We start from the raw sequence: 27,139 nt of genomic DNA, 5'->3' as shown, positions 1-27,139 counted from the left end.
CCTGCTAAAATCAGGAGGCACTCTGTAACAATGCCGAGGAGGGGTCACACACATGCACGCTAAATTAAGTTTTACACACACGCGCGCACACACACACTCCCCTATAGCTCGCCAGACGTTCTCGGCCAAAGACGCATACGCCCTGCTTGTCTCCGACTCAGAGAGCCCCAGTGAGGATGACCCCACTTTCCTCTTCTCATCCGCGTCCTCCTCATCATCTAGTGATGATGAGCCCCCAAGGCGGCGGAGACAGGGGACCCCCATGCCAGGGACCCTGTGGCCCACACTAGTATGAGCCGCTCTGGGGCTTGTACTAGTTTTCCGGCCCACCAGATAGGTCCACCTGAGCCCCCTACCGGTGAACTTGTCTGGTGTACCCCAGAGGATTTTGAGCCCATAATTCCTGACTTTGTTGGCCAACCAGGAATCCAGATTCCCACAGTGGGCTTTACTTAATATGACTTTTATTTTTATTTTTTTCAGTGACCACTTTGTGAATCTGATGGTGGAGCCAATGAACTTGTTCGCCCAACAGTTCATTGCTCCACACCTGGGCTCCTTTTTGGCTAGGTCCTGTGGCTGGACTCCGGTCAGTGCAGCCGAGATGAGGACGTTTTGGGGTCTCGTGCTGCACATGGGCCTAGTCAAAAAACCCAGTGTCAGGCAGAACTGGAGTGGGGACGTCCTCTACCAGACCCCACTCTACTGTATGGCCATGACACGTTCCCGTTTTGAGGCCATTCGGAAAAGCCTGCAGTATGCAGATAATGCAGCATGTCCCCCGAGGTGATCCTGCCTATGACTGCCTGTACAAAATCAGGCGGGTCATCTATCACCTCAGGGCCAAATTTTTGGAGGCCTATGTACCTGGAAGGGAGGTCGCGGTTGATGAGTCTCTCATTGCTTTCAAGGGGAGACTCATTTTCCGCCAGTATGTTCCCTCTAAGCGGGCGAGGTATGGCGTTAAGCTGTACAAACTTTGTGAGAGTACCTCAGGGTACACTTACAAGTTTTGTGTGTACGAGGGGCGAGATTCCCGTATTGAACCCCCAGAGTGTCCCCCCCGCTCTGGGTATTAGCGGACAACTTGTGTGGGACCTTATGCACCCACTGCTAGATAAGGGTTACCACCTGTACGTTGCTAGCTTTTATACTAGTATCCCCTTGTTCCAGTCCCTTGCTGCCAGATCCACATCCTCTTGTGGCACCGTGCGGAAAAATCAACGCAGCCTCCCTACCCACCCCCTCCAGGTACCTATCCCCAGGGTTGAGACCCTTTTCCTTACCAGTGGAACCCTGTTGCTGGTCAGATATAAGAACAAGAGGGATGTCCTTGTACTGTCCACAATTCACGGTAACGGCATCACCCCTGTCCCTGTGCGAGGTACTGCGGCAACTGTCCTCAAGCCCGATTGTATCGTGGACTACAATCGGTATATGGGAGGAGTTGATCTCTCTGATCAAGTCCTCAAGCCATATAACGCCATGTGCAAAACCCGGACATGGTACAAAAAAGTTTCTGTCTACTTGGTACAGGTTGCCTTTTACAACTCTTTTGTGCTGTCCCGGAGTGCTGGCAACACAGGGAAATTCCTGCAGTTCTATGAAGCAGTTCTCAAGGCCCTGATCTTTTCTGACCGGGAAAGAGCAGGCTGGAGTACCTCGGGAACTGGAGGCACCCGGATCGTGCCTGGCCAAAACTTTCCAGGTGTGGTCCCCCATACTGGAAAGAAGGGACGGTTCCAAAAAAAGTTCAGAGTGTGTCACAGGAGGGAAATACGGAAGGACACCACCACTCAGTGTGACACCTGCCCCAATCATCCGGGCCTCTGCATTGACGGTTGCTTCAGGGAGTACCACACTTCCATGGAGTACTAAATTTATAATCCCCTTCCCCAATTTTAATTCTATTTGGCCATAGACAATCGCCCAGAAAAGAAAAAAAATAATAAAACTATGGCTCTCAGACTTTGGAGACACTATTTTTTTCAAAAAATATTATTTTGTAAAACTAAAATAAATTAAAAAAAGTACACATATTAGGTATCGCCGCGTCCGTAAGAACCTTAACTTCAAAAATACCACATGACCTAGCCCTTCAGATGAACAAAGTGTAATAGCAAGCTGATCAAAAAGTCATATGCACCCCAAAATAGTGCCAATAAAGCCGCAAAAAATGAGCCATTACCTAAGACAATCGGCTAAAAATTAAAAAAGTAGACATATTAGGTATTGCCGCGTCCGTAAGAAAAAAAACGTGCCAAAACAGCTATTTTTTGCTAAATTTACAATTTTTATGAATTTTTCCCATTAACAAAGCAAGGGTTAACAGTCAAACAAAACTCTATATTTATTGCCCTGATTCTGTAGTTTATAGAAACACCCCATATGTGGTTGTAAAATGCTGTATGGCCAAACGGCAGGGCGCACAAGGAAAGGAGCGCCATATGGTTTTTGGAAGGCAGATTTTGCTGGACTGTTTTTTTGACACAATGTCCCATTTGAAGCCCCCCTGATGCACCCCTAGAGTAGAAGCTCCATAAAAGTGACCCCATCTAGACCCCATTTAAGAAACTACACCCTTCAAGGTATTCAAAACAATTTTACCAGTCATGAAGTACGAAAAAACTGTCTCAGAATTGCCTGGATAAGTAACAGCATTTTAAAGTTATTCACACATAAAGTGACTGTGGTCAGATTAGCAAAAAATGGCCTGGTCCTTAAGGGGTTAAAGAGGACCTTTTACCAGGATACATGTATAGAAATAGTTATATTACCTAACAGTGCGGCCCCCAGTGATGTATTTCCACTTATTATATGCTAATGAGGCGATTCGGTTCAACTAGGCGATGACTTGAATTTGTCATGGGCGTGATTATCTTCTCCCTGGCTAAGAGCGAATCCAATCAGAGTGCCCCGCTCTTAGCCAGGGAGAAGGAGCCGAGCTGTGCGCCATCTTGGAGTCCCTTAGGGGGTGGTGGAAGGTAAATTTGTAAAACTAACATCATGCTCATTTGCCTAGGGGGGGGAGTATTAGTAAAGGTTGAACAAGTTGCTTGTTTTATAGGGTTGTTTTTTCCTACTTACCGACAGAATCCTACTGCTGCTGCCGCTGCGATGCTCTCCACCGGGGACTCCAAGATGGCGTACAGCTCGGGATGTGTAAAAGCTAAAGTTCTTGCGAATCTCGCGAGAACTTGAGCTCCTTCTCCCTGGCTAAGAGCGTGATGCTCTGATTTGGATGCGCTCTTATCCAGGGAGAAGATAACCGCGCCCAGGACATATTCAAGTCCCCACCTAGTTGAACCGAATCTCCGCATCAGCATATGAGGCCAGAACTATCAGAGACCACAGCAGACGAAAGGGGGGTCCTTTGAAAAAATAATAAGCGGAAATACATCACTGGGGGCCGCACTGTTAGGTTATATAACTATTTCTATACATGTATCCTGGTGAAAGGTCCCCTTTAAATGATAAACTTCAATTTTTTTTATTGTTCACCTTGTTTTATTGTCACACCTTTATCTAAATATTGGAAAGTCCACTAGAGTTAAAAAAAATAATAATAATCTTCAAATGGTGTCCTTTCTTTTTCACATGACTGTTAATAGATATAGTGATGCCTAGTAATACAATAGACTTTCTATATAGTAGACTCTAACAGTGTTATAAGTTCTGTTTATATTGGATTACGCCACAGAGACTGGCAGTGCCCTCTTTACCCCAGTGACCTGTCCGATTCCTCCAAGGTGTCATTTTGACAGATCCTTAATGGCCAGAGTGAATATTTTTTTAAATTTGTGTCTGTGAATTATATATTTGTCAGTAATAAAAACCTGATTGATCTTTATTGTTAAAAACACAGAGGACCCCTTTAAATAACGTCAGTTGTGATGCATTCCTTTTATGGTAAATGTTTTTTACCTCTTTGTTTAGTGTGTAGCCAGAACCGAGACTACCATAGCAGTCCAATTCTGTAATATAAGGCACTATTTTATAGACCACTTTCATCTGCTATATATAAATTATGTATATATTTAGAGAGTGATTTGTATCTTTTATTTAAATAGCTCAAATGTTGTATCTATGCTGTTAAGCCACCTTTCTGTGTATGATTTAATTTTCCTGTGCTTTGTCTTGGCAGCTAACAACACTTGGAAACCTTACTCCCACTAGTACTGTCTTTTTCTGTTGTGACATGCAAGAGAGGTTCAGACCAGCAATCAAGTATTTTGGAGATATTATAAGCGTAGGACAAAGATTGGTAAGTCTTATGATTCTGATGTGAACAATTGTACCTTCCCTTCCAAACCAAGTGAAGGATCAAAAGATCACCTACACCAGGTAGGAAGCTAGGGAGGCCAGCATCATGTGTGCCCGAGATGGGTCTTGTATTGTGGCTAGTGAGAAACGGCTACAGCTAGGAGCAGATTGCCCTGCAAGAGCAGCCAGAACTTAATTTTTGATTCGTAGACCCATCTCATTACCCTATTGCTATTGTTTGCCTGCTATGATAATCTAAGTTTTGTTAAGTTGAAAGTGGCTACACACAAATTTTCTTTTTTTATACTTCCAATCTGGTCTTAAAGGGAACCTGTCACCGGGATTTTGTGTATAGAGCTGAGGACATAGGTTGCTAGATGGCCTCTAGCACATCTGCAATACCCAGTCCCCATAGCTCTGTGTGCTTTTATTGTGTAAAAAAAAAAGATTTGATACATATCCAAATTAACCTGAGATGAGTCCTGTACGTGACTCAACTCAGGGACAGGACTCATCTCAGGTTAATTTGCATATGTATCAAATCGTGTTTTTTTTTTTTTTTTTACACAATAAAAGCACACAGAGCTATGGGGACTGGGTATTGCGGATGTGCTAGCGGCCATCTAGCAACTCATGTCCTCAGCTCTATACACAAAATCCCGGTGACAGGTTCCCTTTAAAAATGTATTCCTGGGATTTATATTGATGACCTGTCCTCAGGATAGACCATCAATATCTGGTCAGTGAGGGTCCTACACCACCCCACCCTTGCTGCCCAGCTGTTTTAGAGTAGTCATCTGTACATGAACCATGCAGCTCTGTCCATTGTGTAGTGGGCAGAACTGGTAATTGCGGCACTGCTTCCAGTGAAATGAATCTGAGTAGCACTGCAGTTACAGGCTCAACGAAAGAGCAGAGATACTCTGAAACTGGCTGATCGGTGGGGATGGGAGGATAGGCCATCAGTCTTAAAATCTTGGACAACCCCTTTAACTTCAAAACACTCCATATTTATTTTAAAGTCTTCATTGGGGATTATATATGGCCCTTTTTGCAGCATTTGCAAATCTAAGGATTGCCATAGACTTATCAGAGCTCTACTCATATCTACCTTATCACTGAAGGTACAGGTTATTTACTGGTTTGGCTAATTGACTCCATTGACTAGTAGTGAGCCATAACATTGTATACTTCCTATATATGATTTGCAAGTTTCTGCTTTATCTTGCCACCTGTAGTTTCTTTAACCAAATGTTTTACTGTCTTAATCTTAGCTACAAGGAGCGCGTATATTAGGAATACCAGTGATCGTCACAGAACAGTATCCTAAAGGACTTGGGAGCACTGTGCAAGAACTTGACCTAACCGGAGTGAAGCTTGTGGCCCCAAAGACCAAATTTTCTATGGTTTTACCAGAAGTAGAGGCAGCGCTGGCTGAAATTCCTGGGGTTCGTAGTGTTGTGCTGTTTGGAGTTGAGGTGAGTTCGGCTTTGTTTGTTGGTTTTAGTTGCATTTACCAGTCTCTCCTATTGTAATACAGTATTTGGAGTTATTGTGGATTAGGGAACCCATGTACGTTCTATGGATCTGTACGCTACATGCTTGACAAGAAATGAAAGTGGAAGATGCAGAGCGCTGTGAGCAGAGCTTTTGCACCTTTTGAGTTTTCAGCAAAGGTTTAGGTAGTGGTACCCTTTAGAGGGGACTAGCCGTAGGATAGGCCAACAGTATCAGTATCAGTGATGGTCTGACTCTCTCGCCAATCCTACTATCAGTCTGATTAACCTCTTCCTGACACATGACAGATGACTTGCCGCAATTTGACGTACTATTACGTCATAGTGATCGGGCGGGCAGTGCGCACCTAATCACTGCAGGGGCCCGGTAGTCACTGATAGCCGGGCCCCTGCTGTATCCGCCGCCATTTCTGTAAGAGCCGATGCCTACGGATTAACCCCTTCTATGCCGCGGACCTGCCTTCTATGGAAGCTGAGAAGATCCAGCCATGAGGGGTGTTTCTGTAAACTGCAGAATAAGGGTAATAAATATTGAGTTTTGTTTGGCTGTTAACTCTTGAGGTGAGTGAGATTTAGAAGTTTAATCTTAATTTTCCTTTAATTCTTGTGGAACACCTAAAGGGTTAACAAAGTTTGTAAAATCAGTTTTGAATTACTTGAGGGGTGTAGTTTCTAAAATGGGGTAATTTATGGGTGGTTTCTACTATGTAAGCCCCACAAAGTGACTTCAGACCTGAACTGGTCCTGAAAAAGTGGGTTTTAGAAATTTTCTTAAAAATTTCTTCTAAAATTCTAAGCCTTCAAACGTCCTAAAAATAAATAAAAGGACCATTACAAAATGATGCCAACATAAATTAGACATATGGGGAACGTTAAGTAATATCAATTCAATTTTAAAAGCAGAGAATTAGAAATTTGGAAAATTGCTAATTTTTCAAAATTTTTGGTAAACTTAGGATTTTTTTTATAAATAAAGGTGAAATATATTGATTCAAATTTATGACTGTCATAAAGTACAATGTGTCACGAGAAAAAAATCTCAGAATGGCTTGAATAAGTATGGTAAGTCGTATAGGAACATAGGAAGACGGGCACTCTATATGAGGTCACCAGCAGATATCAACAAAGGACAAGGGATAGTGTGTATATGATAAAAACTATATTTATTTGGGTAGTAATAGAAACGTTATCAATATAGGTCACTCCCAATGTACAGAGAGAGGAGTGGGTGGTGTAAAATAGAAAAATGGATAAATGAATAAAGAAAAATAATGTGAAAAAGTGATGATAAAACACCCTGTATTGGGCTATAAGTCCAGAATCATGGTATGTAGAACTTTGAATATTAGACAAATATAGTCAATAGTCTGAGATGGATTCAGTTGATTAAAATAAGTAAAAAGTTAGTACAAAGATCTAAATTGTGACAGGTTTAAAAGGATATATCAGCAGCATTCCAGATCCGATATATGTGTATACATAGCAATGCGAAAGTTATTTTCAGCGAACCAGTGCCTGGTGGCGTCCCACCTAAAATTGGCTATCTGGTCGCTGTTACCTTTCTGGAGGATCGTCTGTTCTTCTATGTAGGTGTCTCCGCGCAGGATCCTCTGTGTGCTGTGGATGCTTAGTGCGGTTCTGGATAGACTGGGCCGGCAGCGCGGTTGCAGATGGATGCGATGACGGCAAAGGGCTGCTGTTTGTGGATCAGTCTGTCGATGCGAATGTTGCTGTCTTTTCCTCTGGTCAGAGGGCTGCTGACTGTGTCTGGCGGGCTTGACACAGTGCGGCAGTTTAGCGCGCGCTTTTTTTGGGCTCTTTAATTCCCGGTGTGGTCAATGGATGGAGGCAGCCTGATGGTGCAGGGGAGTTTGGAAGCGCTTCCCAGGGCTTGGATAACATACGCGTTTCGAAGGATTGCAGCCTCCTTCATCAGTGGACTTGAATAAGTAAGTGTTCCAAACCTCATAAAGTGGCACATGTCAAATTTGCAAAAAACAGCCTGGGCAGGAGGGCGAAAACTGTCCCGGGGTAGAAGGGGTTAAAGAGGCTCCCGTCACCCAGTTCAAGCCTACCCTAACAGGCAGATAGCCTGGTAGGGCTGATGACAGACAAAACCCATACCTTAATAAGGAATTTGAGCACTCTGGCTTATGCCGTCCGATCACTGCTTCTGCGACGCCCCTCTTCCTTGAAAATGCCAGCATTCTGCATCTAATCACACCCCCATGTCCTTTGATTGGCAGCCCTAGACCCGCTGATATCCTGCACCTGCGCACTCGCTTCCATGATGGCGCGTGCGCAGTGGACATACACACAAACCGTGAAGGAAGGAAAAGATCCAGTGCGCACGCGCCTGCGGGTGCACAGGCGCGTGATATCAGTGCTAGACCGGGTCTAGCGCTGTCAATTAAAGGACATGGGGGTGTGATTAAGGCCGGCATTAGTAAGGAACGGGGTCATCGCAGAAGCAGTGCTAGGAAGGCATAAGCCCGCCTCCGAGTGCTCGATGTCCTCATTTGCATATTTTTAAAAGTTGCTTTTCCGGTCATACCGGACCTACTACATGAGAAATTAAAGGTATGGTTTTTGTCTGTGTCATCAGCCCTACCAGGCTATCTGCCTGGTAGGGTACGCTTGAACCGGGTGACAGAGCCTCTTTAAAGGGTCCACAGAGCCTGAGTAGATAGACTATCCATATCAAAGTCCCATAAATCCTCTTTAGTGATCTTCGTAAGGTATTAAAGACCATACATTTCCTTATTTATCTTATACTGATCCTGAGTTCTAGTGCATTCACAGTTCTGCAGGCTTCAGAGCTGAAATCGCTTACCATTTTTGCACTGATTCACGTTCTAGAAAGTCATTTTTATTTAAAGGAATGTTCAGAATTCTGACACAAATGAACTGTCCACCTGCATTACAAAAGGTCAACTAAGCAGATTTGCTATATTTATGGCCTATATAGTAGGGTGCATCCTGCACATACACCAGAAAATGTTCCCGTTGTGTATGCCATGTGTCCATTGCTTTTAATGGGCCCAACTGGGTTGGCAATTTCCTGACAATTTCATCACTGCCTGTGCAGTTGAGATGCATTTACACAGGCAGATGAGCAGATTGTCGAGAAGGAAGCGCTCCTTCCTGACAGTCGGCAGTTCGTTCAGTGGAGGTGAACTGCTGTATTTAGATGCAGCGAACTGGGTGACGGGAGCCTCTTTAACCCCTTCTACCCCGGGACAGTTTTCGCCCTCCTGCCCAGGCTGTTTTTTGCAAATTTGACATGTGCCACTTTATGAAGTTTGGAACACTTACTTATTCAAGTCCACTGATGAAGAAGGCTGCAATCCTTCGAAACGAGGGATGGCTATTGCAATCGCTCCTCCTTACATCCTCATTATTTTGTTTAGACAGCAAGATCTGCTGCCCAGAAACTATAATTTGCCTGCACTAATGATCATTTCACCCCATGAACGAGCGTATGGCTCGTTCATCGGTGGTTGGCTGCCTCGTTAGACGGGCAGATTGTTTGGTATGAGTGTTAGCAGTCACGTTTGCCTAAATAAGCAGGAAGGATTTCTCACTGTTTTATCTAGGCAAATCTGTCATCCATCAGTGTGGGAAAGCTGGATTACAGATCTTGTGGATCGTTACACACTGTCCAGATACTTTTAACCTTACGTTGTGCACATGAATTAGCATTCCCAGGACCCCGAGAGGCTAATCTGCCTATCTATGGCACTTTTTAGGAGTGAGGAGGGGGATTTGTCTTGGTAGATTTATTATTCAGCATTTTCTATTACAGCTTCACACGGTGGTAACCTAGCTTTTCCAAGACCCAAAAGGCAGTGAGGAGGGGGATTTATTTAGGTAGATTTGGTATTTAGCAGTCCCTATTACAGCTCCATGTAATGTATTACCCAGGTTTCCCGGGGCCTTGAATTACAAATCTGCCTAGCTACTGTGTAGAGAGTTTCACTGGGATTTTTACTTAGCTTTTCCTTGCCCCTGGCTATCATATCTAGCTAGGTTTCTGTAATCCTGGAAATTTACCAATTCATAAACCAGTCTCATCTGGCATTCTGCGTTTTGGAAAAGCTGGATAGCAATCTCTACGGGGCTGTAACAAGGGACGAATTGGTTTTATAAAATACCTTCAATGCTGCCGTGATACATTGTGAATCCATCGTATGGTACCAGAGCAACATAATCTGTTGTCGCCAATACAACTGCACCGTGTTATCACCCAGCTTTTCCAGGATCCTGAATGGCAAGTTGGTCTACCTATATGGTGATTTTTATCTCTACATAACTAGGCAAATGTGGAATTCAGCAGTCTGAGAAAGCTGGATAACAACCTCTCAAGACACATAAGGAGATTGGAGATGAGTGAATTTCATATTTTGAAATTGGTTCACACTTCGTTTGTTGCTAAAAGGTGAATTGTGTTAAGGATTCCGTTACCACGGACCATAACGCAATTCAATGACGGAATGCATAACGGAATGCATTTTGAGTCATTCCGTCATAATAGAAGTCCATGGGCTGCAAAATGGATCCGCCCCGTTTCCGTTATGCAGGGGAGTCCTCTCCTACATAACTGAAACGGGACGGATCGGTTATGCAGCCCATAGACTTTTATTATGACGGAATGCCTCTAAATGCATTCCGTTATGAATTCCGTCATAGAATTGTGTTATGGTCTGTGGTAACGGAATCCATAACGCAATTCACCTTTTACCAGTAAACAAAGCGCGAATGAATTTCATAAGCGGAAATTTGCTCATCTCTAAAAGAGATAATGTTATGTTTTATTTATTGGTTTGGATTCTGGCTTTACTTTTTATTAACACATTGGTAATTAAGCAGAAGGTGTCTGAAAGGAAACTAGATATGATACAAGTCCTCAGATACAAGTCCTCAAGTGGTCAAGTAGGACAACAGAAGGAAAAGGGACCACAGAAGGGACACTCATGGGCATATGTTGTGGTAACCCCGAAATTGATAAACTTCTAGTTGTATGTGATAGCTGCCCTTTAATACTTTATCAGAAATCTTCCTTTGAATGGAGCTTTTATTTTCTCATATAACTTCTTTAAACTACTGACTTCTAATAATATACTTTTTTGTGTCTTTAGACTCATGTATGTATTCAACAAACTGCACTGGATCTGATTGGCCGAGGGGTAGAAGTTCATATTGTGGCCGATGCATCTTCATCAAGGAGCATGATGGATAGGATGTTTGCTTTAGAGGTAAGAATGCACTCCTTTTTATTAATTGCATTCACTCAATTCCTAATTTTCTAGGTTTACCTGTGTTATAGAAAATGTTTCTAAAATTTGACTTTTTGACTACTGTAATATACATATAACTATAGTGCTGGTATTTGATGCTGAAAAGGCAGCGTAGCTGTATAACAGACATAACACACTGGTGCTTGTTCTCTCAGTCTAAGGGCTCGTTTACAGGAACGTATTTTGCTTTCCGTATACGGACTGTTTTCTGCGTTCTGTATACGGAACCATTCATTTCAATGGGTCTGCAAAAGATGCGGACAGCACTCTGTGTGCTGTCCGCATCCGTTGCTCCCTTCCGTGGCCCCGCAAAAATTAGGAGTCCTGTCCTATTCTTGTCCGTTTTGCGAACAAGAATAGGCATTTCTATAATGGGCCTCCTGTTTCATTCCGCAAATTGCAGAAGGCACACGGGCGGCATCCGTTTTTTGCGGACAGCAAAAAATGGCACGGTCCTGTGAACGAGCCCTAAGGCTTTATTCACACATCAGTGTTTTGGTCAGTGATTTCCATCAGTGATTGTGAGCCAAAACCAGGAGTGGAGCCTCCACAGACATAAGGGAAAGATCTTCACCTGTTCTGTGTCTTTACTCACAATCACTGATGGCAATCACTGACCGAACACTGACTATGTGAATAAGGACTTGGGGTGCGTTCACACAACCATAATTGTTTTGCTTTCGACAAAACACAGATACTGACCGTGTGCACGCCGCATCACAGTGCAGACCCATTGACTTCAATGGGTCTGCGGTCCAAATGTTTTGACGTCGTTTAGCATATTTCCTATGTTTTTTGCAGTATGGATGCGGAAGCACACAGAGATGTTTCCGTGTGCTTCTGCATCCAGGTAGAAATGTCAGCTTTCTGCAAAATTCACAGATTCATAAATGCTTGCTTACAGGTGCGTTCTGATTAGACACTGGTTCTTGCCACAAGATTAGATTAGTATTCGGTTAGACACTGGATCTTGCAACAAGAGGGCATAAAAAATGCTTCCTCTGCTGCCCTATAAAAAGGCTCTCAGAGGCTACTTTTGTGTAGTGTACCTCTTGGTGAGAGATTGTTGACTGTTAGACTTGCCTCTACGATGTATTTGAAGACATTTTGTTCAGTTGATAGACTACAACTGGGGGCATATTGATGGACTGAGAGAAGCAGGATGGTCATATTATCAGTGAAGTGCCTGCCATCTACGCTGTTCTGCCTCAGCTGTTGGGAGCAGTAACGTGAGGGCTCTGGATGGCCCAGACAGGCAACCAGTAGAAAAGGTCATTTGATCCGCCAACAAGCATGAGCAGCTCCCACAGTTTTATTGTCCACCATCCAGACACATGCACCTTGATTACACACCCTTGTCTCTGCCTGGACCATATCCAGGCACTTAGCAGAAGGAAATCTAGAAGGTCGCCAGATTTATTGCCAATTGAGTATTTCTGAGACCAGTTGCCAGCTTCTGTGAGCAAATGTGCAGAAGGATACCATATGGAACCTATATTCCTCCATGCCCAACTGTATCATATCTTCCATCCAGGCTAGTGGTGGCTTGGAGCCTACTTTCAGTTGTACAGTTTTCCCCAATTAACCTGTTCTTTTACTGTAATATTGGAAAATATTGTAATCAAGTACCCAGAGGAAGAGGCGTTAAAAGCATTTGGAGCGCATTAAGAACCGGCTGTTACTAACATGCCTTCTTAGCACTTCCTGCACTTCACAGCCATTGTCGGAGGATGTTCCGACCCCAGCTGTTAACCCTTTGATCATGCTGCGGTCTATTGCAGCATGATCAAAGTGATCCATGCCTCCAGTTTGGTCACCAGATTTCTCACTGACCCAATCAGAGAGCGGGGGAGCGATCCACGGTTGTCCTAACAGCAGCCTGTGTTGTAGTGATGTGGTGTATAACGTATTAGCAAAGATGTGGTGTATAACGTATTAGCATATTCCACACTTTCACACATAAAAATCACCATTATTTACTGTAAAATAAAAATACACATTCATAATAACCCAAAGAAATTCATTATCAGGTTATTTTGTGTTAAACATGAATAGCGCGTGTATATATATATATATATATATATATATATATATATATATATATCTCCACAGAAAACAATGCCAAAAAATAGCATTTCTCCCACATAAAACAAGCCTTGAGACAGCCACCTCACTATACACAGTTAAAGATGGGATGGGGGAGTTCTGTCTTGATAGATACAGAGGACTAACAGCACCAGTCTGCTACTTTCTTTCTAGTGTGGTATTAAATGGGATCTATGCCACTAGATTTCACAGTCCAGATTGCTTACATTATTAAATAGCTGTTAGACCTGGTGAGGCTGATGTACTTTTTTGGAAAGCCATATCATAATGGCTGTACAGTCCTTTTTATAAGTCTGGTAGAGAGAGTCTGGTATATGCACAAGCTACACTCTCTGACCACCTAGAGCTGAAAGGAGTTGTCTGGGTTGGGATTTTAATAAACTTTAGTAACATAGTACATAAGGCTGAAAAAATACATCTGTCCATCCAGTTCGGCCTGTTATCCTGCAAGTTGATCCAGAGGAAGGCAGAAAAAAAACCCTGTGAGGTAGAAGCCAATTTTCCCCACTTTAGTGGAATAAAAAATTCCTTTCCGACTCCAATCGGGCAATCAGAATAACTCCCTGGATCAACGACCCCTCTCTAGTAGCTATATCCTGTAATATTATTACACTCCAGAAATACATCCAGGCCCCTCTTGAATTCCTTTATTGTACTCACCATCACCACCTCCTCAGGCAGAGAGTTCCATAGTCTCACTGCTCTTACCGTAAAGAATCCTCTTCTATGTTTGTGTACAAACCTTCTTTCCTCCAGACGCAGAGGATCTCCCCTCGTCACAGTCACAGTCCTGGGGACAAAAAGATGATGGGATAGATCTCTGTACTGACCCCTGATATATTTATACATAGTAATTAGATATCCCATCAGTCGTCTTTTTTTTTCTAAAATGAATAACCCTAATTTTGATAATCTTTCAGGGTACTGTAGTTGCCCCATTCCAGTTATTACTTTAGTTGCACTCCTCTGGACCCTCTCCAGCTCTGCTATGTCTGCCTTGTTTACAGGAGCCCAGAACTGTACACAGTACTCCATGTGTGGTCTGACTAGTGATTTGTAAAGTGGTAGGACTATGTTCTTATCACGGGCATCTTTGCCCCTTTTGATGCAACCCATTATCTTATTGGCCTTGGCAGCAGCTGCCTGACACTGGTTTTTGCAGCTTAGTTTGCTGTTTATTAAAATTCCTAGATCCTTTTCCATGTCAGTGTTACTGAGTGTTTTACCATTTAGTATGTAGGGGTGACTTGCATTATTCCTTCCCATGTGCATAACCTTACATTTGTCAGTGTTTAAACCTCATCTGCCACTTATCTGCCCAAGCCTCCAATCTATCCAGATCCCTCTGTAGTAGTATACTGTCCTCTTCAGTGTTAATTACTATACGGCAAAAATGTATATTTTACTGTGCAAGCCTTCTACAAGATCATTAATATATAGTAAGAGCAGGAAATTGTATAAAAAATAAAATAAAAAAAAATCACTATCTTTTAAACTTCCAATTGTTGGTCCCTGCTGGACCTATAGCTATGACTTGATGTACATCATTCTCATGACTGCTGCAGGCAATCGCTGGACTTACCTGCCGCATAGCATTCATCCTAACATCACCACTGATGCCAGTGATTGGCTGCGGCGATCATGTTTGTTGACTTGATATCGTTACTATCGTAGGGACGGGCTGCACCTCAATGGGGAAGGGGCAGCTGTGTTGGGGAAGAAGATGGCTAGAAGGTTGGAGGAGTGTTTAAACTAGGGACTGGGGGGGGAGGGTAATTATGTTATAGAATGGGAAGATAGTGCAGATAGAGACCGGGGGCAAGGTAGTGAGACTGGGTGAGGAACGGAAGGAGGGACTAGAACAGTTCAGAAGTAAAGGTGTAGAGTAAAAAATATACATAAACCTCTCAAATGTATGTATACTAATGCCAGAAGCGTGACTAATAAAACTGGTGAACTGGAATTAGTGATGTGTGAGGAGGACTATGACATAGTGGGAATAACTGAGACATGGCTGGATGATAGCTATGACTGGGCAGTTAATGTACAGGGTTACAGCCTGTTTAGAAAGGATCGTCAAAACCGGAGAGGGGGAGGGGTCTGCCTTTATGTAAAGTCCTGTCTAAAGCCCACAGTCCGGGAAGATATAAATGAGGGACAGGAACATGTGGAGTCACTGTGGGTAGAGATACAAGGTGCGAAAAACAATAATAAATTACTAATAGGAGTTTACTATAAACCACCTAATATACCAGAGTCCACAGAAAATCTACTACTAAACGAGATAGACGAGGCGGCAAATCATAATGAGGTGGTTATTATGGGGGACTTCAACTACCCAGATATAGACTGGGAAACTGAAACTTGTATATCTCATAAAGGAAACAGGTTCTTGGCAATAACCAAAGACAATTACCTCTCCCAACTGGTTCAGGACCCGACTAGAGGGACGGCCATACTGGACTTAGTATTAACCAATAGGCCTGACAGAACAACAGACGTGCAGGTTGGGGGACACCTGGGAAATAGTGACCACAAAGTAATAACCTTCCAATTATCATTCAAAAGAGCGTTTCTACAGGGAGGAACAAAAATACCAAACTTCAAAAAAGCTAAATTTAGCCAACTAAGAGAGGCCATAGGCCTAACTAAATGGGATAAAGTCCTCACAAATAAAAATACAGCCACAAAATGGGATATCTTTAAAAGCATCCTAGAATCTCATTGTTAGAGGTACATACCGTATGGGAATAAAAGGTTAAGGAACAAAAAGAAACCAATGTGGATAAACAGAACTGTAAAGAAAGCAATAAATGACAAAAAGAAAGCATATAAAACACTAAAACAGGAAGGTAGCACGGAAGCACTGAAAAACTATAAGGAAAAAAATAGAACATGTAAAAAACAAATAAAAGCGGCCAAACTAGAGACCGAGAGATTAATTGCCAAAGAGAGTAAAACTAACCCTAAAATGTTCTTCAATTATATAAATGTTAAAAAGTATAAATCTGAAGGTGTCGGCCCGTTAAAGAGTAATGAGGGGGGAGTCGCAGAGAGCGACGAGGAGAAAGCAAAGCTGTTAAATATTTTTTTCTCCAATGTATTCACTGAGGAAAATAAACTGTCAGATGACATGCCGAATGTTGAAATAAAGTCCCCATTAAAAGTGTCCTGTCTGACCCAGGAAGAAGTACATCAGCGACTTAAAAAGATTAAAATAGACAAATCGCCAGGACCGGATGGCATACACCCCCGTATCCTAAGGGAATTAAGTAATGTCATATCCAGACCCTTATTTCTGATATTTGCAGATTCTATATTGACAGGGAATGTCCCACAGGATTGGCGCATAGCAAATGTGGTGCCAATATTCAAAAAGGGTCCAAAAACAGAGCCTGGAAACTATAGGCCGGTAAGTTTAACATCTGTTGTGGGTAAACTGTTTGAAGGTTCTCTGAGAGATGCTATGTTAGAGCATCTTAACGGAAATAAGCAAATAACGCCATATCAGCATGGCTTCGTGAGGGATCGGTCATGTCAAACAAATTTAATCAGTTTCTATGAGGAGGTAAGTTCTAGACTTGACAGCGGCGAATCAATGGATGTCGTGTATCTGGACTTCTCCAAAGCATTTGACACTGTACCACATAAAAGGTTAGTATATAAAATGAGAATGCTCGGACTGGGAGAAAACGTCTGTAAGTGGGTAAGTAACTGGCTCAATGATAGAAAACAGAGGGTGGTTATTAATGGTAAATACTCAGATTGGGTCACTGTCACTAGTGGAGTACCTCAGGGGTCAGTATTGGGCCCTATTCTCTTCAATATATTTATTAATGATCTTGTAGAAGGCTTGCATAGTAACATATCAATTTTCGCAGATGACACTAAACTGTGTAAAGTAATTAACACTGATGAGGACAGTATACTACTACAGAGCGATCTGGATAGATTGGAGGCTTGGGCAGATAAGTGGCAGATGAGGTTTAACACTGACAAATGTAAAGTTATGCACATGGGAAGGAATAATGCAAGTCACCCGTACTTATTAAATGGTAAAACACTCGGTAACACTGACATGGAAAAGGATCTAGGAATTTTAATAAACAGCAAACTAAGCTGCAAAAAACAGTGTCAGGCAGCTGCTGCCAAGGCCAATAAGATAATGGGTTGCATCAAAAGGGGCATAGATGCCCGTGATGAGAACATAGTCCTACCACTTTACAAATCATTAGTCAGACCACACATGGAGTACTGTGTACAGTTCTGGGCTCCAGTGAACAAAGCAGACATAGCAGAGCTGGAGAAGGTCCAGAGGAGGGCAACTAAAGTAATAACTTGAATGGGGCAACTACAGTACCCTGAAAGATTATCAAAATTAGGGTTATTCACTTTAGAAAAAAGACGACTGAGAGGAGATCTAATTAATATGTATAAATATATCAGGGGTCAGTACAGAGATCTATCCCATCATCTATTCATTCCCAGGACGGTGAAGTGTGACGAGGGGACATCCTCTGCGTCTGGAGGAAAGAAGGTTTGTACACAAACATAGAAGAGGATTCTTTACGGTAAGAGCAGTGAGACTATGGAACTCTCTGCCTGAGGAGGTGGTGATGGTGAGTACAATAAAGGAATTCAAGAGGAGCCTGGATGTATTTCTGGAGCGTAATAATATTACAGGCTATAGCTACTAGAGAGGGGTCGTTGATCCAGGGAGTTATTCTGATTGCCTGATTGGAGTCGGGAAGGAATTTTTATTCCCCTAAAGTGAGGAAAATTGGCTTCTACCTCACAGGTTTTTTTTGCCTTCCTCTGGATCAACTTGCAGGATGACAGGCCGAACTGGATGGACAAATGTCTTTTTTCGGCCTTATGTACTATGTATGTTACTGCAGGGTCATAGGAGCGTTGAGGTTGATAAATAATGTTTTTTTATAAAAAGAAAATTAAATGTAACGCACAAGAGTAACTACTACCCCAAAAGGTGCACTCAGTTGGGTGGACTCACCCAGTCCACTCCAGAAGGAGTATAATAAAAATAAGAATACCTAGGCATTCTCAAGATATCTGGACCAGTTGAAATTTATTAGCATATAATATCAGCAAGTAACAATAGTAGTATATACTGGCGGAAATAATGAGAACTATCTATCTATATTGACTAAACCATAATACACAACATGCAGTATAACCATATAAAACAATTGGAAAATAGCAATCTAAAATGTAATAAAATTCGAGGAATAAAATGGAATAATCGATAATAAAATGATCGTATGAATATTCAGCCGAATATTCGGATGGGAAAGTCACGTAGCTAAGAGTAGCGATACAACAATGTCCTCTGATATTGTCCCATTTGATATATTAACAGGGGTATCCGAAGATTCTACAGTCCCGATATGCAATCAAATACACAAACTTAAGCGGCGTCCCGCTTATAGCATCCACCAGCGCCGTCCCACTGGACTAGCAATCTTAAATATTTTAAATGGCTGGATAAAATCGAACGGTCTTACCATCTCCCTTGAAATGTCGACGAAGGTAATAATAGGTTCTTTGAGTATGTAGACCGATAGTTCGTCATAAATTCGCACAGTGGCAATTGTTTGGCACGTGTATTCAGGCCTTCCCCATGGACTCAGGCCTTACAGGTTATATTCCGAATAAACCATTAGTGTGACAGAGGATTCCTTCTTTGCGACAATCCAGTCAGTTTTCTAGCTTCTTAAGTGGTCCAAAATTTGAGGGTCCTGACTAGGCTAGACGTGTTTCAGGGTATCGCATTACCCCTTCCTCAGAGCTACTGCCAGTTCAGTGGGACGCCGCTGGTGGATGCTATAAGTGGGACGCCGCTTAAGTTTGTGCATTTGATTGCATGTCGGGACTGTAGAATCTTTGGATACCCCTGTTAATATATCAAATGGGACAATATCAGAGGACATTGTTGTATTGCTACCATTAGCTACGTGACTTTTCCATCCGAATATTTGGCTGAATATTCATATGATCATTTTATTATCGATTATTCCATTTTATTCCTCGAATTTTATTACATTTTAGATTGCTATTTTCCAGTTGTTTTATATGGTTATACTGCATGTTGTGTATTATGGTTTAGTCCATATAGATAGATAGTTCTCATTATTTCCGCCAGTATATACTACTATTGTTACTTGATGATATTATATGCTAATACATTTCAACTGGTCCAGATATCTTGAGAATGCCTAATGTTTTTTTTTATGATTTTATGCAATTTCTTCCTCTTGGACAATGTTTTGTTGTTGCTCCCATACATCCCCTTCAACCAGGGCCGCATGTTATGAATGATAGATCCGATTTACATTTGATTAAATTCTTATACACAGCAGTGATTGATCCTAAAGCAAAAGGTTTTCCGTTTAAGCAGCAGAGTTTCACTTTATATTGTTCCCAGTTTTTAGCACTTTTATACGAATATCACTCTTTTAGTGGAAAACTCCCACATCATATATCGGCATAGCTTTCACCACATGCTTCCCACTGGGGGTTATTAAAAACCAAAATGTAGGTTATAGCTGGTGGTTAAATAACTGGGCTGAAGGTTTGTAGAATTTGTTGAAGTTGCTCTGGTTTATGATCCTTTTATATTGTAAAGATAATATATTTTCATATATATATATATACACTTTCCAGTGTCCGAGCCAGTGATGAGCAGTTTGCTGATGTGGTTTGCTAGCTGATATATGCCAGTTTGAGATGGTGAAAGTGGGTAGCAGCATTAGAGCTTTGAATGACCCAGCTAAATTGCGATAAGACCTTGCCGTCTGTGCCCCCAGCTAGTTTTTACTCTAAGCGACTAAATTATTGTGGCATAAGGGCAAATTGAATCCTCTGAATACACACTGCGCTGACATTTACAGCTTTGAAAGGCACACACTGCGGGCAAAATCCATGCATCATTTGCTGTGCACTGTGAAATCATTGCACAAAATGGCATCGTTAGATTTATGTAAATAGCAGAGGATTAGAGGTAAAGGTGGTTTATATGCTGTAGAGCTAAAGCTTTCTGGTACAGTAGATTATTTTTTTATTTTTTTACTGAAAATGCTATTTTTATATTTGCTATTTAATCCCTTCAGTACCAAGCAAATTTTGTTTTTGAGGGCCTCTGTTCTTTCCATCTCAGCATTCGTGCACTTTAATGGAAAGAAGAAATGTGCGCTTTCTAGAGTAGTAGTAGGTCACACATAATGATTAGGCCTGAGGGGCTATCGGATATTCTGGCTTGGAATGCTCACAATTAATAATCTTGTTGAAGCTGCTCTGCATTGTTGTTCTACCCCCTGACTTGTGAGGTATGCTGATATAATGCAGGCTGCAGAGTAGACATGATCCGTAACTGATGTGCTGGTTGTTCTTGAATGTTTATTACATTATAGTTTCATACTTACGAACATGGGGCGTCCCATACCTTTCTGAGAACACCCAGTTCTGGCCGGGTTTTTCATAAACCCCACTCATTGTCAAGCCTGGTGAAGCCGAATTTGTTAGGACCGTCTGTGAAAATTCAGGTCCATTCCAGCGACTATATATATTTTTTTTTATTGTGACTCTTTGTTTTGTGTATAGTAACTTTATTCAGTACCGTCACTACAGTGCAGAAGACCTACAGTAAAGCAGGAACGCACGGCATCAGAAGTCATTATGATGCAGTGAGCAGCAGTGTTCAGTCCAGAAAATACAGCACTCGCATCTAGCGTGTTTCGCAGACTGAATACACACGTGTGAAATTGACCTAAATGAGAGCTCTTCAAGCCTGGATATCTGGGGAACACATTCTAGTCCTTTTGGGCCTAATCATTATGTGTGACTTATTACCCTAGTGAGTGCCATGCTCTTTTTTTTTCTTTCCATTTTTAATACAAAATGCTCAGGCACTCCAAACCCCCACACAATAGGAGCCAGCACCCGGGATACCATACTTTTAGTGACATCAATGTAGTGTTCACATTCAACCAAGGTGAGCACAATACATTACTGATACCACTCCTTCCCAAGGCTAAGCTCTTCTGTAGTGCAGCCCTAGAAGCCTTGTTCTAGTTCTCATGGGAGAATGTGTCAGATGTGCCTAGCAGCAGACTATTCTCCTATCCCCAGAGAGAACATTGAGTATGCTTGTGTATGAGAAGTTGGGAAAAATAGCAGTCGCCCAACAGCTATCTAAATTGTATAGCTAAATTGTATAGCTACCTTTTAAAGGTGGTTTCCAGGCTTACCTCTAATCAGTCCTTGAAGAAAAAAATAACAGCCACTATTATTCTTAGAACCTTCTCCCCTAAACATCACATCTGATGTCAGTTTAAGGTGAGAATTTATAGATACCAAGGTAGGATGGGGAATGTAAGTGTGCAGTCTTTTGGGCATTTCTAGCACTGGCTGTGAGAAGAGAGCAGTGACAGCTGGGAAATGCTTCCCCGGAAAGTGATGTGATCGGACGTGCAGGATGTAAACAACCCATTGGGGATGACTGCAAAAGAGTCTGGTGAGGTATACATAGTACATAAGGCCGAAAAAAGACATCTGTCCGTCCAGTTCAGCCTGTCATCCTGCAAGTTGATCCAGAGGAAGGCAAAAAAATAAAAGTATGAAGTATCATAAAGTGTATCTGGGGTATTGTTTGTGGCTGTAAATACAAGTTTGTTTTTTCCTAAAAACCCTTTCAAGCATAGATAACATTTTGGCATAGTCTTTTCACCCCACAATAGACTCATTTTTTTTGTTATTTTACTGTAGGTTGTAGTACATTCTGTATAATTCTCTATAGGTGTTCAATAATCCATGAATGGCTACTAAAATAAAGGACTTGGTGCAATATATGCACAATAACAATATTGCAGGGTTTTTATGTACATTAAATGCTTCTCTCTGGTATTGCCTCCTGCTGTTTCACCTGTGGCTGGAATTCTGGTCCACCTCCTACATTCAGTGGTGGACTAACATGCTAAGTAGTTTCACTGCTTTCTCACAATAGAGATCTTATAGTGAAGCGGCTCAAACACCTTTCATTCATCCTTGTTGTCGAATTTGAACCTAGGACCCAGCGCTGCACGGTACCAGTGCTAACCACTGAGCCACCATGTTGTCCTTCTAAACTCATACAGAATGTAGAAGTATATAGGTATATCTCTCTGCACAGCGAGGAAGGAAATTGTGGGGACATTACATACCATGTGTTTCTCTGGAGCTACACGTGAGGACCTTTTTGTATGCATGGGAGGAAGGAGTTAACAAGAGCTAATTGCAGTGCCTTCTGGGATACTTAGGTGTTTGGTGTGGCAGGCAGCTGCTGCCATCCCACAGAAAAGAAAAAAACTGAAGTCCTCCAGATGTGGCAGTAAAAAGAGAAAAACAACAATTACACTGGAGAGCATATTAATAGAATATTAATATCTTAAGTGTATTGCTTAAGAGAGGGAATATATATATATATATATATATATATATATATATATATATATATAATCAAATTTTTGTGTTTGTTTTGTTATTAACTTTGTAGGATAACTCCTTTAAAATGATATATAAAATGTACCAGGAACTATACTATTGTTATTCTTTTAGATATTTCAGGGCACTATGATGTATACTATATTTTCTTTCATGCTTGCACCTTTCTGTTTTTCAGCGCCTTGCAAGGAATGGAATCATAATCACCACAAGTGAGGCTGTACTCCTGCAGTTGGTTGCTGATAAGGACCATCCGAAGTTCAAAGAAATCCAAAACCTTATTAAAGCAAGTGCTCCCGAGTCAGGACTCCTTTCTAAAGTTTAACTACAAATGAAATGACTCTCCTAATTGGATTCCATTTACTCGTTGTATTTTCCAGTACAGAATAATTACAGAACTGCATGATTATACTTTGGAGCAAACTAACGATTCAATATCTTCACGGACTCATCCGTAAACCAAATGATTGTTTGCCTGCGTGTCAAATGAAGTGAATATTGTAATGTTGTCTAGCTTCTTATAGATATTAACTATGAGAGCAGTTTTATGTGATAGATCAGGACCGTGTGCAGTCTTGGTCTTTCAATTTTCGGAGCAACTTGCAGGGCTCTGTAGATTGTGGAGTCTAGTTTGCATAAGTATAGGCTGGATGGTTGGTAAAGGTATATGGCATGAAGAGGCGCCAATCACTTGTCCATGTTCTTAATTTAGGCCTAGTCCCAAGATTGCAGTGTACCCCAGCTGGAGTAGATTTCAATTGGCATTTATGCCAGAAAACTGGCATTGCTAAGAGAGAGTGTTCTGGGGCCACACCGACACCACTCCGCTTTTTTCAGAAAGTGTCGAAAGAAGCATTTAAACGCCACTTGCACCCAGATTTAAGCAGTGGTGTTCCAAACATTGCAAACCATGGGCTTGCAACTTTTTTGCCCCAGTTTCTTATGTAAATAACCCCTATTGTGCCATATGTGTACTAAAGGCTGCATTACACCAGGCGATTGTTGGGCCAATCATTGCTAACGCTCGTTAGCAATGATCTGGCAGTGTAATACTGCCACCGATTACCTGATAAACCAGCAAGCGCTCGTTCATCGGGCAATCCAAATCTTTTGACAGGTTTAAAAATTGTTTGCAGGTGGCAGATCGGGGTGTCTAATCACAATGTGCTGCCGGCAAATACCTGGACAGCATGGGGACGAGCGATGGTATAATGAACTCCCATGCTGTTGAAGAGATCTCTGCATGTAATAGCAGTGGTTTCCTCCACTAGCGAGCAGGTGATTAGCGCTTTCAGAATTGGGCTGTCTGATACAGCCTTAAATGTGGGCTTAGGGCTGCATGACCATGTATAGGAACAGGATTTTTAGAGCCTCTTGTCTCATTACTGGAAATAAACATAAACACTTGCAAGATCCAAGTACTTTACATAACATGAATGGTTTTTATGTGACCAACCAAATTATTATAGCAGTCACCTGCATTCATATATTGCACTATTAGATTCCAGCTGTAACTCGGCTTAAAAAATAATTGTACATTGGTCCATCAAGATACAATGACCTCAGGATACAATATTTCACCTTACAATGGTTATTGCTGGATCATCATAACAAGAAACTAGACTCAACAAACAATGACTCAGACCCAACCAATCAACCTGGCCATTTCACTGGTAAAACCTGTATTGGCTGCCTAGTATATCTTCTTTACAGTACAGTGTGGTACTACATCTCCTGTACTGCCCTCTGCCTGTACCAGGATGAGCAGCTCCTTTGGTTGTCAGATGAGGACGGCTCACCTTTATTCTTCTGGTACACTGTGTGCTACATAGGACCCTGAAGAAGCTCCTGTCTTCATCCTGGCTTTCATCATCATTACATGCAAAAACTTGGTTTATCTGCTTATTTTGTTAAATCTTAATTTCTCATATCTTAGGGTGACATTTGGGGCTTTGGAACCAATTATTAGTTTTCCACTCAAATTGCAATGGTTTCAAAATACAATGGTCGCCTCGGAACCAAAGATTGTTGTACCTCGAGGGATCACTATATGGCTGGGATAGACAAACAAATATAGTGTTTAGCAGCCTGTCAGACCAAGCAAACTTTTTTTTTAGTAGCCTAGGAAAAAATGTACAAGCAGATTTCTAGGTGCATTGTATACCAAGCTTCTGGGATTTGCACATGCCTGCTATGAGGTAACCAGAATGTAAGTACAGACAGGCAGTGCACATTGTGGTATGTATATAACATACACTTTATATACAGTAATATTAACATAAAATGACCTCCAACTTCCACTAACGTAGGTAGAAAGGACTATTATTAATAAGGAGACAGTCAAGTCTTTTGTATCTCTGCAGCCTTTTTCTCCCATGTCCTGTTTTTTGTCTCTGGTTCATTAATGTTATATCCTTCATTTCTATGGCAGCATCCATCCATCTCTGTGCTCAAGGGAGCTTAGAGGTAAAACAATAATCATGTTTGCTCCAAAAACATGTCCTAAAGAAGATGACAAGCTCCAGTCTTGCCATTTGTGCTTTAATTTGAATGTTTGGCTTGGATAAGACACACGATCCTTGTGTACGTTTTTTTTTTTTAGCTGTCTACTTCTCTGACTACTACTAATACAAGATCAAATACTAAAAAGGCGAGTTTATCCTCTGTGTATTATTTAGAGGACATATCTATGCGGCAGCAGTTAGGTCTGTGCTCCAGTAATGATTGATTCATTCAGTTTGAAAAAAAATGAACCCTGGGAATTGACAAGATGTGGGTTCAAGCTGTTGGTCCAGATGTAGGAGAAAATCTCCAATATGGGCTGTATGCTCCGAGACTGTACATTTTATTAAAGTGATTATATAAATATGGCAGATTTAGTTACTCAATGTGGCAGAGGTAATGCCGAATGTGTATAAACACTTCTTAAAACCCATATTTATATGTATGGTCTGAAAACTGCAGATGTTCCATATTTGGTTTTGAGAGCTTGATTCAAGAGCGATGTTACAAACAGAATAGAGAGGTTTTCTGAGACTTTACATTGACTTTCACTGGAACAACTGTTGCTGCCCCTTTGTTTTCTAGATTGGTTAGAGTTTGGAGGATGAGACCCCCATCATGTGCCATTAAAGGGGTTTACATATCTGGCACATTGATGGCATATTACTATGAGATGCCATCAGTGTCAGATAGGTAAGGGTCACACTTCTGGTACTTGCTCCCATCTCCAAAATGGGGCCTCCAAAGTGAATGCGAGCGCACCGCACATGTGCAGCATGCTCTCCTTTTATCATTATGGGAGTTACAAAAATAGCCAAGCGAGTGGACTCAGCTGTTTTCGGAAGTTCCACATCGGGAAAAGAGAGTGCACTGTGCGACCACCGCTCCATTCACTGCTGTGGGACAGCCAGAAATAGTCAAGCTCGAGCTCCTCTCTGCATCTCCGTTTACTTTGGGGCCTCGTTCTGGAGATAGGTGCAGGTCCCAGAGGTGGGACTCACACCTATCTGAAATTGGTGGCATATCCTATCAATATGCAATCAATGTTTTAGATGGACCAAACCTCTAGTGTAAAGTTCCAAAAAATCAATTTTACTGATAAGTGTACAACAAACTTATTGCTATGTTTAAATAATTTGTTAGCTTTGCTCTCTAATTTTTGCCTGTTACTACTTAGTTTACGACCTGTAGTAGAAGGAAGCGCTTGTGCCTGAACCACACAGGTCATTCATATTGGTGATATGTTGTATTGATTACGACTTTAGAGGGAATTCTGCTTTAATAATAGAGAATGTGGTCACATACAGTAGATGTCAGTCAATGGATTTATTATGGTTCCATGTAAACTCCAGACTTTGTATTGTCCAGTAACGTACTTATGATTTAGGAGTGACTCGGTGCGGTGCCTGCGTCGTCTGTACAGTACCTCGGTTGGAATACACCACTATAAAGTGCAGTTTTTTGTGTGGAAATCTTTCTAGTTTGTACACTTTGTATTTGTATGTTTCCATTTTTGGTCAATCCTTGCTAAATAAAATGTGACTTTTTTCCACCTACGTTCTACTGTAGTTTTGTTCTTTACTGCAGATGAAGCTTAGATTAAAGGGGTTCTCCCGGAATTAAAAATGAAAATACCTAAATATAATTTTCTTATAATACCTTTCATTACTTAGAATGGCATGTTTTGTCAAGGGAGCAATCCTTAGGAGAAATAAAATGGCAGCTGTCCTATTAGTGCACACAAAACCTGTCCTAATCACACAGGAGGACAAGTTACTTCACGACACTGAGCTAAAAAGAGCTGCCTCATCCTCCTCGCTGCTTGTCAGGGGTTATGGTCCTTAATAGTTTAATATGATATTCAGCTGAATCTCTGTAGGAATGGAGTTCATGAGGTACAGAGAGGAGGTGGGGATGTGGCTGATGAGCAGCAGCTCTTGTATGCAGCCTCCATTACCA

At 41.7% G+C, this 27,139-nt stretch overlaps 1 protein-coding gene across 1 annotated transcript in view; it reads left to right on the top strand.

Annotated features, from left to right (window-relative positions):
- ISOC1 (isochorismatase domain containing 1) overlaps window positions 1-26,736 on the top strand; it is a 56,373-nt gene extending 29,637 nt beyond the window's left edge. Inside the window, exons 2-5 of the mRNA XM_044275857.1 lie at window positions 4,145-4,264; window positions 5,538-5,741; window positions 10,919-11,035; window positions 22,857-26,736. Coding sequence (XP_044131792.1) covers window positions 4,145-4,264; window positions 5,538-5,741; window positions 10,919-11,035; window positions 22,857-23,003 — 588 coding nt within the window. The 3' untranslated portion in view covers window positions 23,004-26,736. The remainder of the gene's footprint in view (window positions 1-4,144; window positions 4,265-5,537; window positions 5,742-10,918; window positions 11,036-22,856) is intronic.
- Window positions 26,737-27,139: the final 403 nt, after the last annotated feature.

The sequence above is a fragment of the Bufo gargarizans genome, chromosome 1, assembly GCF_014858855.1.
Source record: "Bufo gargarizans isolate SCDJY-AF-19 chromosome 1, ASM1485885v1, whole genome shotgun sequence".
Classification (NCBI taxonomy): Eukaryota; Metazoa; Chordata; class Amphibia; order Anura; family Bufonidae; genus Bufo; species Bufo gargarizans.
Note: the sequence above shows the minus strand (reverse complement) of the source record. Positions and strands in the feature narration are given on the sequence as shown.